This window comes from Tinamus guttatus, unplaced genomic scaffold (genome assembly GCF_059628265.1).
Source record: "Tinamus guttatus ecotype Peru unplaced genomic scaffold, ASM5962826v1 Tinamus_guttatus_pri_ptg000446l, whole genome shotgun sequence".
NCBI lineage: Eukaryota > Metazoa > Chordata > Aves > Tinamiformes > Tinamidae > Tinamus > Tinamus guttatus.
Genome location: NW_028288980.1, coordinates 257,582 through 271,545, shown reverse-complemented (window position 1 = coordinate 271,545; position 13,964 = coordinate 257,582). Strand labels below are relative to the sequence as shown.

At 34.8% G+C, this 13,964-nt stretch overlaps 1 protein-coding gene and 1 long non-coding RNA gene across 2 annotated transcripts in view; both read left to right on the top strand.

Moving 5' to 3' along the window:
- Window positions 1-8,665, top strand: part of RFX3 (regulatory factor X3) — a 98,096-nt gene extending 89,431 nt beyond the window's left edge. The window contains exons 11-17 of the mRNA XM_088532007.1: window positions 376-530; window positions 4,019-4,116; window positions 4,422-4,571; window positions 6,395-6,603; window positions 7,551-7,704; window positions 7,899-7,941; window positions 8,405-8,665. Of these exons, the coding sequence (XP_088388133.1) occupies window positions 376-530; window positions 4,019-4,116; window positions 4,422-4,571; window positions 6,395-6,603; window positions 7,551-7,704; window positions 7,899-7,941; window positions 8,405-8,643 (1,048 nt within the window). The 3' untranslated portion in view covers window positions 8,644-8,665. The remainder of the gene's footprint in view (window positions 1-375; window positions 531-4,018; window positions 4,117-4,421; window positions 4,572-6,394; window positions 6,604-7,550; window positions 7,705-7,898; window positions 7,942-8,404) is intronic.
- LOC148593157 (uncharacterized) overlaps window positions 1-13,964 on the top strand; it is a 263,837-nt gene that overhangs the window by 54,147 nt on the left and 195,726 nt on the right. The window lies entirely within an intron of this gene.

Below are 13,964 nucleotides of genomic sequence, written 5' to 3'. Positions count from 1 at the left end.
TTGTGGAGTCTCCTTCTCTGGAGATCTTCCAAACCTGCTTGGACGCAGTCCTGTGCCACGTGCTCTAGGTGACCCTGCATGTGCAGGGGGGTTGGACTAGATGATCTCTAGAGGTCCCTTCCAACCTTAAGGATTCTGTGATTCTATGATTCTGTGAAAATGATTCTTCTTTCTTCTTCTCCTGGATGGGCTGTAGAAGAAACATTGAAGCTTTTCCCTTAATACAGTTTCATGTTACAAGGTGTAAAGAAATTCTATTTAATGTGATTGAGACATCTGTTTAATTAAATAATAATCCTCAATGCCTATTATTATATTTTTATCTGAATATAAATGTATTTTTATTTACTGATTTGCTTCATTTGTTCACACCAGCAATCTGAGTGAAATAGAAAGTCGACTTCCAAAATCAAAGCTGATTACTCTGTGCAAAAATGAATCTATTCTGAAGTGGATGTGTAACTGTGACCATGTGATGTACCAGGCTTTGGTGGAGATTCTCATTCCTGACGTCCTTAGACCTATTCCTAGTAAGTTGAACAAAGAAAGTATTTTGTAAGTTTGTGTGATTTTGTATGTAGTGGTGGTGGACTTGGACCTTTCAGGAAAGTCTTAAGGATGATTTTGAAGAATGTGGAAGTGTTTATGCATCATCTCTTCTTAATTCTATTGAGTAGGAAGATGTACTGAGAGTTGACATATGCCTTGCATTTTATAGAAAAAAAAGAAACATATGCCTTGTTTTTTAAGGCAAAAAGAAACAGAGCAAGGAAAAAAGAAAAAAAAAGAAGGAAGAATTTGATTGCATTTGATTGTAAGACCTTAATTGGTTATCAGGATATTTTCTTATGAAAGGTGCTTTCTGTCTACAAAAGGCCTTGCATGTTTTCATCATTTTTAAGATAAAATTATGCTCCTTTTACACTGCGTCTAGAATATCTCATAAACACACTAGGGTTCTGAGCCAAAGCGTGTGGATGCCAGCCAGTCTTTCCATTAACTTCAGTGCTTTTTATTTTAAACATTATATAGTAATCTCTGTTATGTCAGAAAAAGTGTGTAATCTTTTGCTGCTTAGTAACGGCTGTTGAAATCAGGACCTATTAAACCAATGTAGGAATAACTCAAACATTGTTAGTCCAACTTATTAATTTGATTTACCGTTCTTTTTAATATATGTTATCCAAGAAAGAGACAGCAACTGACTCTTACTATGGCTGTTCAACCATTAACCAAGAGTACAACTTACTTTTCAATGTTGATTTTATTAGAATTCTTCATTGGTTAAACAATGTATTCTTGTGGCCGGTTTTGGAAATGAGTTTACATAAGGGAGGTTGAATTCCTTTATAAAGCATTTCTCCATGAAACTAACAGTCATATTATAAAATTGAATTAATATTTTTAAAAGTTAGGACCTCCTGTAGTCATGCTCTTTTTTCATATTGTGAACATATTTTTTGCTCACCTCCATCCGTCATAAGAAGTTCAAAGAGTATTTGCAAATACTGACTTGTTGAAAAATTTTACTGATCTTACCTTATCGGTGAAACGTTTATACATTAATTTGGAATTACTTTTATATTTCATTATTTACTTTTCTATCCAATGAAAAAGCAAAATTACAAGTCATATTGGAATAATTAATACATATTGTGTTTGATAATGTTCTTGGGGAAGATTTTCACACTTCTTGATGGAAAAAAGCACAAATTCTTCTCCACAGACTTCTTCTATGTGAACATCACAAGGCTATTCTGCTTACAGCTCCTTCTATCTTTTGAAGACAGTTAAAATACTTGCTTCTTTTTAGGCTCAGCCACAAGCCTGTTTTTTTTTCTTTTCTTTTCTTTTTTTTTTTAATCCAGCTTGATTTCTGGCCAGCTGGCTTTCTTTACCATCTTATCAATCAATAAAATGATATTACAGACAAATTTGCTCTCTTTCCTGATAAATATTTAGAACATTAGTAGTATTTTAACTCCTCCTTTTGAATTAGGATATCTCAACCCATTACAAGAAGCCAAAAAGGAAGGTTTACAGTTGTGTTTGATGGTTGACCACGTCAAGAGTTGAACTGGGTGAACTAGAGAAATTCATTGTCCTCTTTGGAACAGTGTTAGTTTAGAGGTAAACTTGAACTGTATAGACAGGTGGTGACTGTAAATGCTCCATCAAAGACTTTTTTATTTTTTTACCTGGACATGGAAACATATAACAGCAGTTACTCAACATAGAGAAAAATGTTAATCAGGACAGTACATGAAGTAAGTACTGTATCCTATTTTTTAAGCTTTTTATTTTTTCTTGTTCATGTTTTCAATAGTTTTTTTTGCAAAAATGCTCCTGTGCACTCAGTTGCATTTTAAATGCAACATAATTACCAGAATGTAAAAGAAATGGAAATTGAGAAAAAGCTTTTATAGTTTTATTGTTAATCATTGATTTAAATTTGGCAGCTGACATGTTCAGCGTCCACAGAATAAATGTAACATTTCTGTGTAAAAAAAAAAAGAAATCCAAATTCCTTTTCTTAAAAAATAATGCTGTCAAAGTAAGTCAGGAATAAAATTGATTCTTATTTAACAGTAATCTAGGAACAGGCCAAATATTAGAATGGCAATAGATCTTTCTGCTTTAAAATGGCCTTCTTTTCTTTTCACAAGTGACAGAATGGACAGCAATTAAGTTGTCTAGAATTACTACTCTAGGCAGAGAATTTGTACCTAATGTGTGTCCACATTGTGTTACCCCAGGAAAACAATTTGAAGTATGGGAAAGATTGTAAAATATTGTTTTTAGAAAATTACATTTCAGAGCATTTTTACCTAAGAGCTCACACTTATTGGGTGCTTTTTCAAATCAAACCTTTTTACTTCATGTCTAGTAACATTTTAGGGAGTATCAGAACTTACGTGGGCAGCAAAACATGTGATTCTTTCAAAAAGTTTAGTTTTCTATTATTGTTATCATGGTGTGCAGGTAATCTTGAAGAGTGTTTGGAAGAGATGCCTAGGCTTTTGGTAATGGCTAGATGCATACTTAAGGTTGAAGTATGAGAAAATTCAGTATTTAATGGGAAGCCCCCCTAGAAATTCATGGTCATCTTATACAAGCAGAATAACAAGGAAGTAATAATGACACATACTTCTCCTGAGTTAGAATTCCTTTCTTTTGCTGCCTTTTCTTCCTAGTTAATCATCTTTTTGTGTCAATCAGCTTCTTTATTTCAGAACTATTTTGAAAATCGATTAGCGTTACAGTGATGGAAATGGTTTGTAATACATAGTTGGGTAAAAAGAGTAGCAAATGAATTAGAAATTGAAACAGCAGTAATATTTTTTCTTAAATAACTAAATATCATGCATGTATTATTATTTACATCATTTCTTGCACTTATGTTTTCTTGTTCTATAGGTAGAAAAACAATGTGCTTGAATGAACAGTTAAGTGCTAAATGCACAAGGGTAGTTTACATAACAGTTCTGTGGCTGCTGTATTGAAGAAGAAAACCCTCAGATTTCATGGCAATCCCACTTCCTGTTAGTGAAACAAAATCTTATATTCTGCTTAAGCATCACACATTGCATTTTGTTCTCTAAGACTGGAATAAGCAGCATGCTGGCCATCCTTTGGGCTACTTTGGCTTTCTTGTGAAAACTACACGGATTTATTTTTTAAAAGAAGTACTAAGAAGAAATAGAAGGCTGAATACTATGATTTAAATTTTCTATGGAGTGGAAACAACTACTGCAGTTACTAAAATTCTTCTACAGAAATGCCCTAAACAATATTTACTGCTGATGATACAGTTCTTGCAAGATAATCAGGAAGTCAGTTCTGCTCCTTAAATTCAAAGTAAAATCATTATTGCATAATCTAAAGCTGAATAAAGTATTTTAAACCTAGACTGGAAGACATGTAGATACACCAAATCTCAGTGTGGAATACGTAAGTACTGAGGAGACAAGCGATTTAGGGTGGGCTTTTCATTCTTCTTTTATTCTTTAATTTACAGGTGCCTTGACCCAAGCCATTCGCAATTTTGCAAAAAGCCTTGAAGGTTGGCTTTCAAATGCCATGAACAATATTCCACAGAGGATGATACAAACCAAGGTAAATAAAACTTTGAAGTATTCTTTTTGCAGAAACATTCTGAGTGGACATCTAAGCAGATCTAAAAGCAGTAGCATTTTAATTTCCATGCTAAATGTCTAGGGTGAATTCAGTGCAAATAACAATATAAGAAACAGTCTCTCTCAAACAAACAAACAAAAAAAAAAGAAAATCTTATTTCCTCTACTATATAGACATAATGCACATATGGGGGATTAGTTGCATAGAACATTAAAAAGAAACTAAAGAATCAAAGGCAAATCAATCTACATACAATATTTAAAGAGAAATGGATTTCTTCACAGGTTGCCGCTGTAAGTGCCTTTGCCCAGACTCTGCGAAGATACACATCCCTCAATCACCTGGCTCAGGCAGCTCGTGCTGTGCTTCAAAACACTTCCCAGATCAACCAGATGCTCAATGATCTCAACCGTGTTGATTTTGCCAATGTCCAGGTAAAATATAGCTTTAAATGGCTGCCTTTTTTTTTTTAAGTGCCTTTTTTAAGACTTAATCTTTAAGTTAATTTTGAACTTTATTGTTGTGTGTCATTATTCTATCAAGACCTAGAATGTTTTGCTTATTTACGTACATCAGTAACATCGGTTTCTTATGTTCAGTAGATTCTAAACAGTAGATCAGAACTGGTTTCCAGGTTTGCTATAGAATGTAAGTTGGTATTTTTATTGGGCTTAAAATAGGTTTTCCATGGGTTTTTTGCCTCCTTTGAGTAATTTTTCTCTTAATTTTTACTCATCAAATTGAAATGTTCTAGATCACTGTACTGCATATCACCAGCACACACTGGGGTGACCTGCTGGAGAGCAGCTCTGCAGAGGAGGCCCTGGGGCTCCTGTGGGACAACAGACCCAGCAGGAGGCAGCAAGGGGCCCTTGTGGCCACCAGGCCAGTGGTGTCCTGGGCTGCAGGAGGAAGAGGGCGGCCAGCGGGGGGAGGGAGGTGGCCCTGACCCTCTGCTCAGCCTGGGGAGGCCACGTCTGGAGTCCTGCGCGTGCCCTGGGCTCCCCAGGACAAGAGGGACACGGAGCTACTGGAGAGAGGCCAGCGCAGGGCTGCGAAGCTGGGGAGGGCCCTGGAGCAGCTCTGCTGTGAGGAGAGGCTGAGAGCGCTGGGGCTGCTCAGCCTGAGCAGAGAGGACTGAGAGGAGGGTCTTACCAGGGGACACAAGCATCTAAAGGGAGGAAGTTGAGAGGACAGGTTTCAGTGACATCAATAGGATGAGAGGCAACAGGTACAGACAGAAACATAGGGGTTCTGCCTTAACATGAGGATAACCTCTGAACTGTGGGGGTGACAGGGCACTGGTACAGGTTGCCCAAAGAGGATGTGGAGTCCCTGGACGTGTCAGAGCCCACGTGGACATGATCCTCTGCAATGTGATTGAGGTGACACAGCTCGCGCAGGGGAGTTGGAGTAGATGGTCTCCAACCACTTGGTAAATCTCTGTCTCTTTTCTTGAGAGCTATTTTTTAAACTTATTTTACCTGAACAAAAATTTGGTAATTTTTACCAAAGCAGCAATTTTTATCACTTTGCTTTTCACATATGATTTTGAATGAGTTATAACACGGACAGTTATGTAACCATATGTTCACTGTTAAAGGCTGAGAAGTTGGCCAAGATGTAGTTACAGAGTGTTGCAATATGTTAAAAAAGGATAAAGAGTTCATTAATGTTCAGGTATTAGCCTGGCAAGTCATAGCGATATTTTATGGACATGGCCCACAGTAGGTCTCCATTTGCTTTCTCTAAATTTCAAGAGTTAGTGTTCAGAAGTATCTGTTAGCTGTACTTGGTAACACCAACTAAATTGCTTATTACTGTATGGTTTGGGGCAGTTTTTGTTGTACGTTAAGCAACGCGTAACCTATTACTGCCTCTTGGCAGAAAACAGAAACTGTTGTTTACATATAAAGACTTCTGTTGTAGTTTGATGATCAAATATAGATTAGAAATTGTCTTTGGACTTAACTTTTTCTGAGCAAACGTAATCTTGCATTTGAAATGTTGCTCCCTCTTTTATTATTCTATTACCCCTGTTTGACTGTCCTTTCTGCATGCTGTTATGCCTAGTTTCCCAGGAAATTCTGAAAATTCCTGAATATTTTAGTGGAAAAATTATGAATGAGAAAAGTTAAACAATTTTGTAATTATTATTTTTGGAAAGAAATACAGAAAACTGTTATCGTAGGTCATTATCACAATCTTTAAGAATGAATTACATATTTCTCATTGAAGAATTCCATGTTTTTAACAGGAGCAGGCTTCCTGGGTGTGCCAGTGTGATGACAACATGGTTCAGAGACTGGAGACAGATTTCAAGATGACTCTTCAGCAGCAGAGCACTCTGGAGCAGTGGGCTGCCTGGCTTGATAATGTCATGATGCAAGCATTGAAACCATATGAAGGAAGACCAAGCTTTCCTAAAGCAGCTCGGCAATTTCTGTTAAAATGGTCTTTCTACAGGTAGTGTTTAATCGATTTCTGTAATGCTTTTACTATTCTATTATTTGCAGAACTGTTTCATTGCAGTAAAGTTGACATATTTAATATCAGGTAGTGGCTAAATAAGAAAAGCTGTTTTTCAAAATGAAACAAAACAAAAACAAACCAAAAAGCCCTCAGGACGACTTACAACTGAACGGGAAATTAATTGATCTTTGTATATTATTTTAAAAGACATGTTTAAATGCAGCGAGGGTGGAATTTGGCCCTAAGTTAGAAACACATCTTTGCTTGATCATATATGATAGTTAAGCCGCTAGCTTAATATTATTTATTAAAACACTATGTTAGGGAAGGAAAACAAAACTTTTTTTAATATATTAAAAAAAAGACATGCACGCCATCATAACTTCTTTCTGAAACAGTTATTCTTTCAAAATGATAGGCTGTATCAGCTGCTTTTTAAAGCTATCATATTTATTTTTCCATCTGCAATTTGTGTTTGTCAATATAACATGAACTTGTTTTTTGCAATTTTAAGTTTTGGAAGTTTAATAATTGTGAGAATTAAAAGCTTTGTATTGATTATGTGGGCACAATATATGCTATGGTTTTCAACATTATTTTAAATCATATAATTTTAACATGATTTTGAAAAGTTTTAATAGTTTACTCCAAAAGACAGAATTTTACACATGCTCAGGTATTTGTAGTTCTGCATATCTTAAAATGTTTTTTGAAAACTGATCATTACTTATGTAATATGGGGTCCTACACTTCCTTCAGGGAAATGGAGAAGCTAATAATTCCCTGTCTTGGACATTTCTTTCTGAAGACACTATAAATCTTATCTTTCTGGGTAAATGCCTTTAAGAATATTGCATTTGAGGGGTATTTTCCATATGGGCATGTGTTTAAATTACAGATACTTAATTCAGAAATATGTATATTTTTCTGTTTCTAAATAGCTCCATGGTGATCCGAGATTTAACCTTGCGCAGTGCTGCCAGCTTTGGCTCTTTTCATCTGATCCGCTTGCTCTACGACGAATACATGTTTTACTTAGTCGAACACCGCGTTGCGCAGGCAACTGGGGAGACACCCATTGCAGTTATGGGAGAGGTAAGAGAGTATAGGAGAAGCTAAGCTGATGTTTAGTAATAAATGTAGACATGTATCTTTGCAATTTTGTTCATATTTATGTAAATTTTTTTGTCACACGGCAGTTACATAGTCACTCAAGTCACTGGAGCACACACTTGCTCTTTCACATTTGCATAAGACTGTGCAAACATTTTTTATTGTTTATTTTTCAGTTTGGTGATTTAAATGCTGTGTCCCCTGGAAATATGGATAAAGGTATGCATTTTAATTTCTTCAAAGTATGATTCTGTGTAGAACTAATACATTTCTGAGCAAAGTAAGTCTTTATGTTTTGAAATACAGGAAAGCAGTATTTATATAGAGTATATATCACATGATATAAAATGCATGTTTATTTTAGGTGGATGTATTAATATGGGCATTACATGCTATATATGACATGCAGCATATAATAATGACTGGGAGAGTCATGAGACGAGAGTCTGGGAGACGAGAAGTGTTTTGCAAGTCTGACCCTAAGGTAGTTAGACTTATATTTGATATTGCAGTTGCTTCTTCAGTATGTTATCATCAACTGCATGTAACTGCTGAGATCAAAGATGAATGAATTTGTTACACTATTTGTTTATATCTCTGTTTATTTGCAAAGTAAAGGCCCTGGCATTAGATTTTTTTTTTTTTGCCTTTGTGCTAGTTTCATGGTGGTTTGTTTGTGCAGATGAGGGCAGTGAAGTTGAAAGCGAAATAGATGAAGAGCTGGACGAAAACGGAGAGCCGCAAGCCAAGAGGGAGAAAACCGAGCTAAACCAGGCGTTTCAGGTGGACTGCATGCAGCCAGTACTTGAGAGTGGAGTACAGCAGAACCTCCTGAACCCGCTGCATAGTGAGCACATTGTCACGAGTACCCAGACTATCAGGCAATGCAGCGCGACTGGAAACACGTATACTGCGGTCTAATACGGAGGCTTCCTGACCCTTTCCCCCCATTAGCCATTGAGGCTTAAAATGAGAAAAGAAAAAAAAATAGTAAGGCTGAAGATCAGCTGTTGTTGAGTTTTTGCTGTACTAAACTTAATTTTGTTGGAGTTGTGAAATGAAATGGGTGTTCGTATTTTGCCAGATAGTTTTTTTTTTTTAATTTTTTTAAATTTTTCTTTTTTTTTTGTAAAATCATTAACCTTGGCCATTCAATATGAAGACTTTTCTTAGTTTAAAATGTCAAGGAAGATTTTTGCAATGCTTAATGTTGATGTTTTTGTCCTCTTATTATAATTTAATTTTTTCATAGTTTTTAAAAAAAGCTAATTATTAGTTATGATGATTTCATATACATAGGTTTTTAGATGCACTTCTGTGATATATGAAAAATGTTTTCTTTGATTTACACTGGAGGCATACTTATTTGACAGCAGATGTATCAAATCTGTTAAAAAAGGTGCTTTTCAATGGACAGAACTAGAAGACACTATTTTGATAATATTGTGAGTGTTCAAGGGGAATTTTTGTAATAATGATGGAGTGTTGGGGAAATCTATCGTTTTCTTTCTCTGAGAAAGAAGCGAGTTTAAATGGCAAAACTGTAACAGAATGTGGTAATGTGTACGTAATGAACGTACCTAATCATCTGATCATCAAACAATGCAACCTTCCTTTAAAATCAATTGTTCCAGATGCTATTTGCAAACCAGTTCATCTGTTTGGAAGACTACTGATTCTGTATTTGGGACCACTGAACAGGTGCTGTTGGCTGTTGAGTGGTAATAGAGTTGTTAGAAACTGAAGCTGAAATATAAGTGACTTTATTATTATTATTAGTTTTAAGTGTACGTGCTACTTAATGCTGAACTGGATATAAAAGAATACATTCCCTTAGGATGACTTTCTTCTATTCCAGGTCTTTTCCTACTAGTGGTTCAGTCTGCTGCTCTTATAAAAGATGATATATAGAATGCAAGGAATGTAGCAACCTGCATCATTTTCCTTTCAAAAATATTTCCTTGTTCTTAAAGTGGATTTAAATTTTTACAAAAATTAGATAAGGCAGTGTAACTGGCACACCTCACTTATACGTATTCCCAATTGTGTAGAATTTGAATAGGTGGCTAGATGGACCATTGCCATTTAAGAATGTACATCAGGGATCATTGTACCTCGGCTATTACATGGTGCCTTAAAGAGAACTGAAGCTAAGACTTAGTACTTTTTGTTACTCTTAACTCTTAAATTAATTCAAAAAGGTGTGCCTGTCATTCTCAAATTCCCTAAGAAGTAAGGACAGGTTACATAGTCTTCAAAAGAAAAGGATTTTTTTATTATCAAATGATTTTAATATCCCTCCTAGAATGACAATAAACCTATTTTTTTCTTGTTTCTAGCTGGATTTCACTTTATTACAGATAAAATTTGCTTGGGAATTTGGAAAGCAAAACTAGCTTTAATAGCAACGTCAAATGTCAAAATAGATTGACCCTAGTCCCAAGCATGACTATATATTTTCTAAACCCTTGTCTAGTTTTAATTTTAAAAAGTAAAAAGAAATAAATGAGCAGGTACATAATGCAGCGCATGTTTTCAATTTGTATATTTTGTGAGGTATCGAACAGATATTACATTTTAATGATTAAATCTCATAATGACAGTTTCCATAGTCTGTATTAATTGACATTAAACAACTCAGATTTTTCTTATTGAACATTTCATTATGCTTAAAGCAGACACAAGTATTTGCTACATAAAAGTAGTGGAAATAAATAAGCAAAAAAAAAAGCCAAAAAGCGAAGGAGAGCACAAAAAAAAAGAAAAAAAAACACACAAAAAAACACAAAAACACACAAAAAACAACTTTATAGAGAAGACTGTATTAAAAAAATGGGGATTCTTTTATTTTGCTTTGTCTGTTATGTCTATAACACAATCTTTAAAGGTCTTATATACCAAATGGGTGAAGAGCATGTGAAATGAACAGTGTATTTTTAGCAAACAAGTTTGTTGCTAGAGTTGCATATGCTCCAAGTACAGCTACAGATCAACTAAAATATCCTATCATTTTTGGTGCACAAGATTAATTTCAAATTACTTTGCAGAGTTTGAAGGCCAGCCCATCCTGCTCATTCTGTGTAGACATAATTCTAACTGATGTCAGTAGATGGTTTGTGCCTCAGCAAAAAGTGAAAATGAGGTTTATATTCATTATTTATAAATTCATATATGCACTGATTCTCATAGTAATTTTGTTCTCACATATATCACTCAGTGTGTTCTGATTTTTGCTTAGAAATCAGTACATCTGCATCCTTCACCAAAAATCCTAAAACTAAGCTGTGATAAATACTTACTCCCCTTCATTGTGCATTATAAAATGTTTACAAGTAAAATAAAATAATTCAATGACTTTCATCTTCAACTTTTTTTATCTTAGATTTTTGTTATTATTGTTGGCTTCAATTTTTGTTTGACACACCTTAAGTGTTGTATTGTTGTCTTTTCTTGTTTTAATGTTGCATTTGTTGTTGCTAAGAGGATTGTAATACGTAAAACTAGACTGCTAGAAGAGGTGGGACCTGAATATCTTTCATTATTCAGCTTCCCACTCCCACCCGGTTGTTCACTGTTCACAAAGTGCAAAACAAACGAAACAACTCCAATATTAAAGCTGGAATGTATTTTATGGCTTCTAAAAGCAGAGTTATCAAAAGAAATTGGAACTATCCCAGGTTCAGAAAACTGTTCGTGATCCTATGCTTATCAATCGATTATTCTTGAACAAATTTAAACACTATTTTCTCATACTTTTTAAGCAGATTTTTTAGAAAAAAAAAGTTACTGTAAGCTACTTTGTGTACTTACAGGTTTATGGGGGATTACTGTTTCGCTTTTACATTTACTGGAACTTTAATCAAACACGCTGACGCCAAACGTTTTGCACACTCTTGATATTGTTAATAGTCTGGTATTAGTAATGGCTAAGCTACAGAGATACAATACCTCAGTCCAGGTTTCATGAAGTGCAGCATGTGGCTGTGCTGTGACGTCCCGCGCTCGCGCTCTGCAGCGTGCCCGGCACGTATCCGCCGGAGGGCACGGGGATGGGCCGCGTGGCTTATGGGTTTTGTGTGACCGTGACGTGGAATCCAAAGCAATTCTTTGGAAGCACTTCCCCCATGAGCACAAATGGCACAGTGAACAGTGTGGGGGAATGGGTGCTGTTGAACTACCTTGTCAAAGCACAGGGCCCAATTTTCAAAAGTTTTATATGAAAAAGAAATGTTGGCATGTTTTAATCTGTCTCTTCATAAACCAGTTTTAAAACAGTTTGTTTCAATTAATCATTATTTCTGTGTCTTAACTCTTGTACTGTAGCATGCTATAAGCACCTTCTTTTGAAAAAGTTCCGTAAAAATTGGAAAAGAGATTTTAATTATTTACTTTAAAATTATGATTTTCAGCATTCATTACTGCCTTTAGTTTAAAATAGTTTAACAGGTAATGTACTGGTGTACTGTCATTCAGGAATTTGTAAGTCTATATACAAATTTAATTTAAAACGAGGTATTTTTGAAATCACTAAAAGACTGCTTTTGTTCATCTTGCTCTCCATAGGAGACCTCCTCTGGTATCTTTATTCTTCTCACTAAGTGACATCTGCACTGTCTAGACAAACTTTTTTATTACAGATGCAATGCAATGCGATGTAATTCAGAGTGGATGTATACAATTAAAGTAACCACTTATACCCCACCCCCAAAAATGGTGGAAAAAAAAATAGATGTATTAATTAGAGAAATAATCTTTGGTACTTATATATGACAGTAGCTTCATAGTACAAACATTCATTTGAGAACACAGGATAAATTTCTGAAAATTGGGCCCATGTCTCTAACAGGACATTCTCTGTGTATATCGTTTGAAACAAATCTATGAATGGAATTCTAGTATCTCTGCTGATTTGTTTGGTGATTTGAAGACAAACAAAAAAAACTGGAATAGAAGCATAAACACACAGTGCTTAGTTCTAGTATTAGAAAATTAATTTAATGTAATGCCTTGCATTAACCCTTTGAGCATTGTAAGTAACATAATGGGAGCAAAGCTTTTAAGCTAATTTAATTAGTCCATTGAATATTAGTACTTTGAAATAGCTGATAGGATTGTGGAGAGTGTTTTTTAATTTCTAAATTAAATACTTGCATACTATACAGAAATGGTTTTGTCATAGGAGGCTCAACAGATTTAGGCAAAATACCCACTGCCATTGATGTGTACTGTCTAATATAAAACAGTACTTCACCTCCTTTTTTCGTAAGTGCATAAATATATAAAGAAAATCAAATGTGTGTTTCTACAGGCATTAAGTTGTCTTCTTTAAGATGCCTTTAGAAGATGAAGGTTTAGAAAATATATTTAGACTATTTTGAAAAATCTCCTTAGGTAGGTTAGTATTGCAATATGCAGTACTAAAAATAAGAATCCTTAGGAATAACAAAAAAAAGGCTTAGTGAACAAGAATGATTTTTACAGAATATTTCGTATATTTGCATTGAAATTTTCTGCAGTCTTTTTGATAAACATGTCCAAAATGTACACAATTATATTCATATCACTTTTAACACTCAGTCACTGCAAGAATGACTAAAAAAAAAAAATGAAGGTATTTTATTCAGCTACACCTACAGGGGTGCAGTTTGCATGGCCCTTACCGAATTTTAAAAGCAGCTTAAAAATTGTACCAGCCTTTTGTCATGTTAGTAAGTCCTTTGTTCTCAAAACAGTGCTCCCAAGAACAAGGGAACAAGAGCAGAATCAAGTAGATTATTTGAAAATACAGACAGAAATGCCATCTTCATAAGTGAGAGTACTGTACACTTCCTGCCGGTTTCTTGCAGTATCAGTCAGTCAGCAAACACTTAGGTGCAGCTGCACTTACTTAAGCCTAGCTGAGGACAAAAAAAAAGTCTAATTTTAAGTTGTTTAGTGAAATTATGTCAGTAGTATAGTGCAAGTTGTAAACATTTTTAGTCAGTTAACAATGCAAATTAATGCATAATAACTAACATAAATGCAATACTCAAAGGGTTTTAATTTAACAACTTTTTTTATTCATAATTTACTGTAAATGCTTCTGAGTTTGCATGCCTTGATCATTGCTGCTAGTGATTTTATGTGCCAGTAGACCTGAGTTTAATTTACCAGTTTAACTTAAGAAATAGTAAAAGCCACTTACAAAGTGACTGCCTAGTGTTTGTTTGAAGTAAAATATGCCTTAGTTTGAAAACGATCGT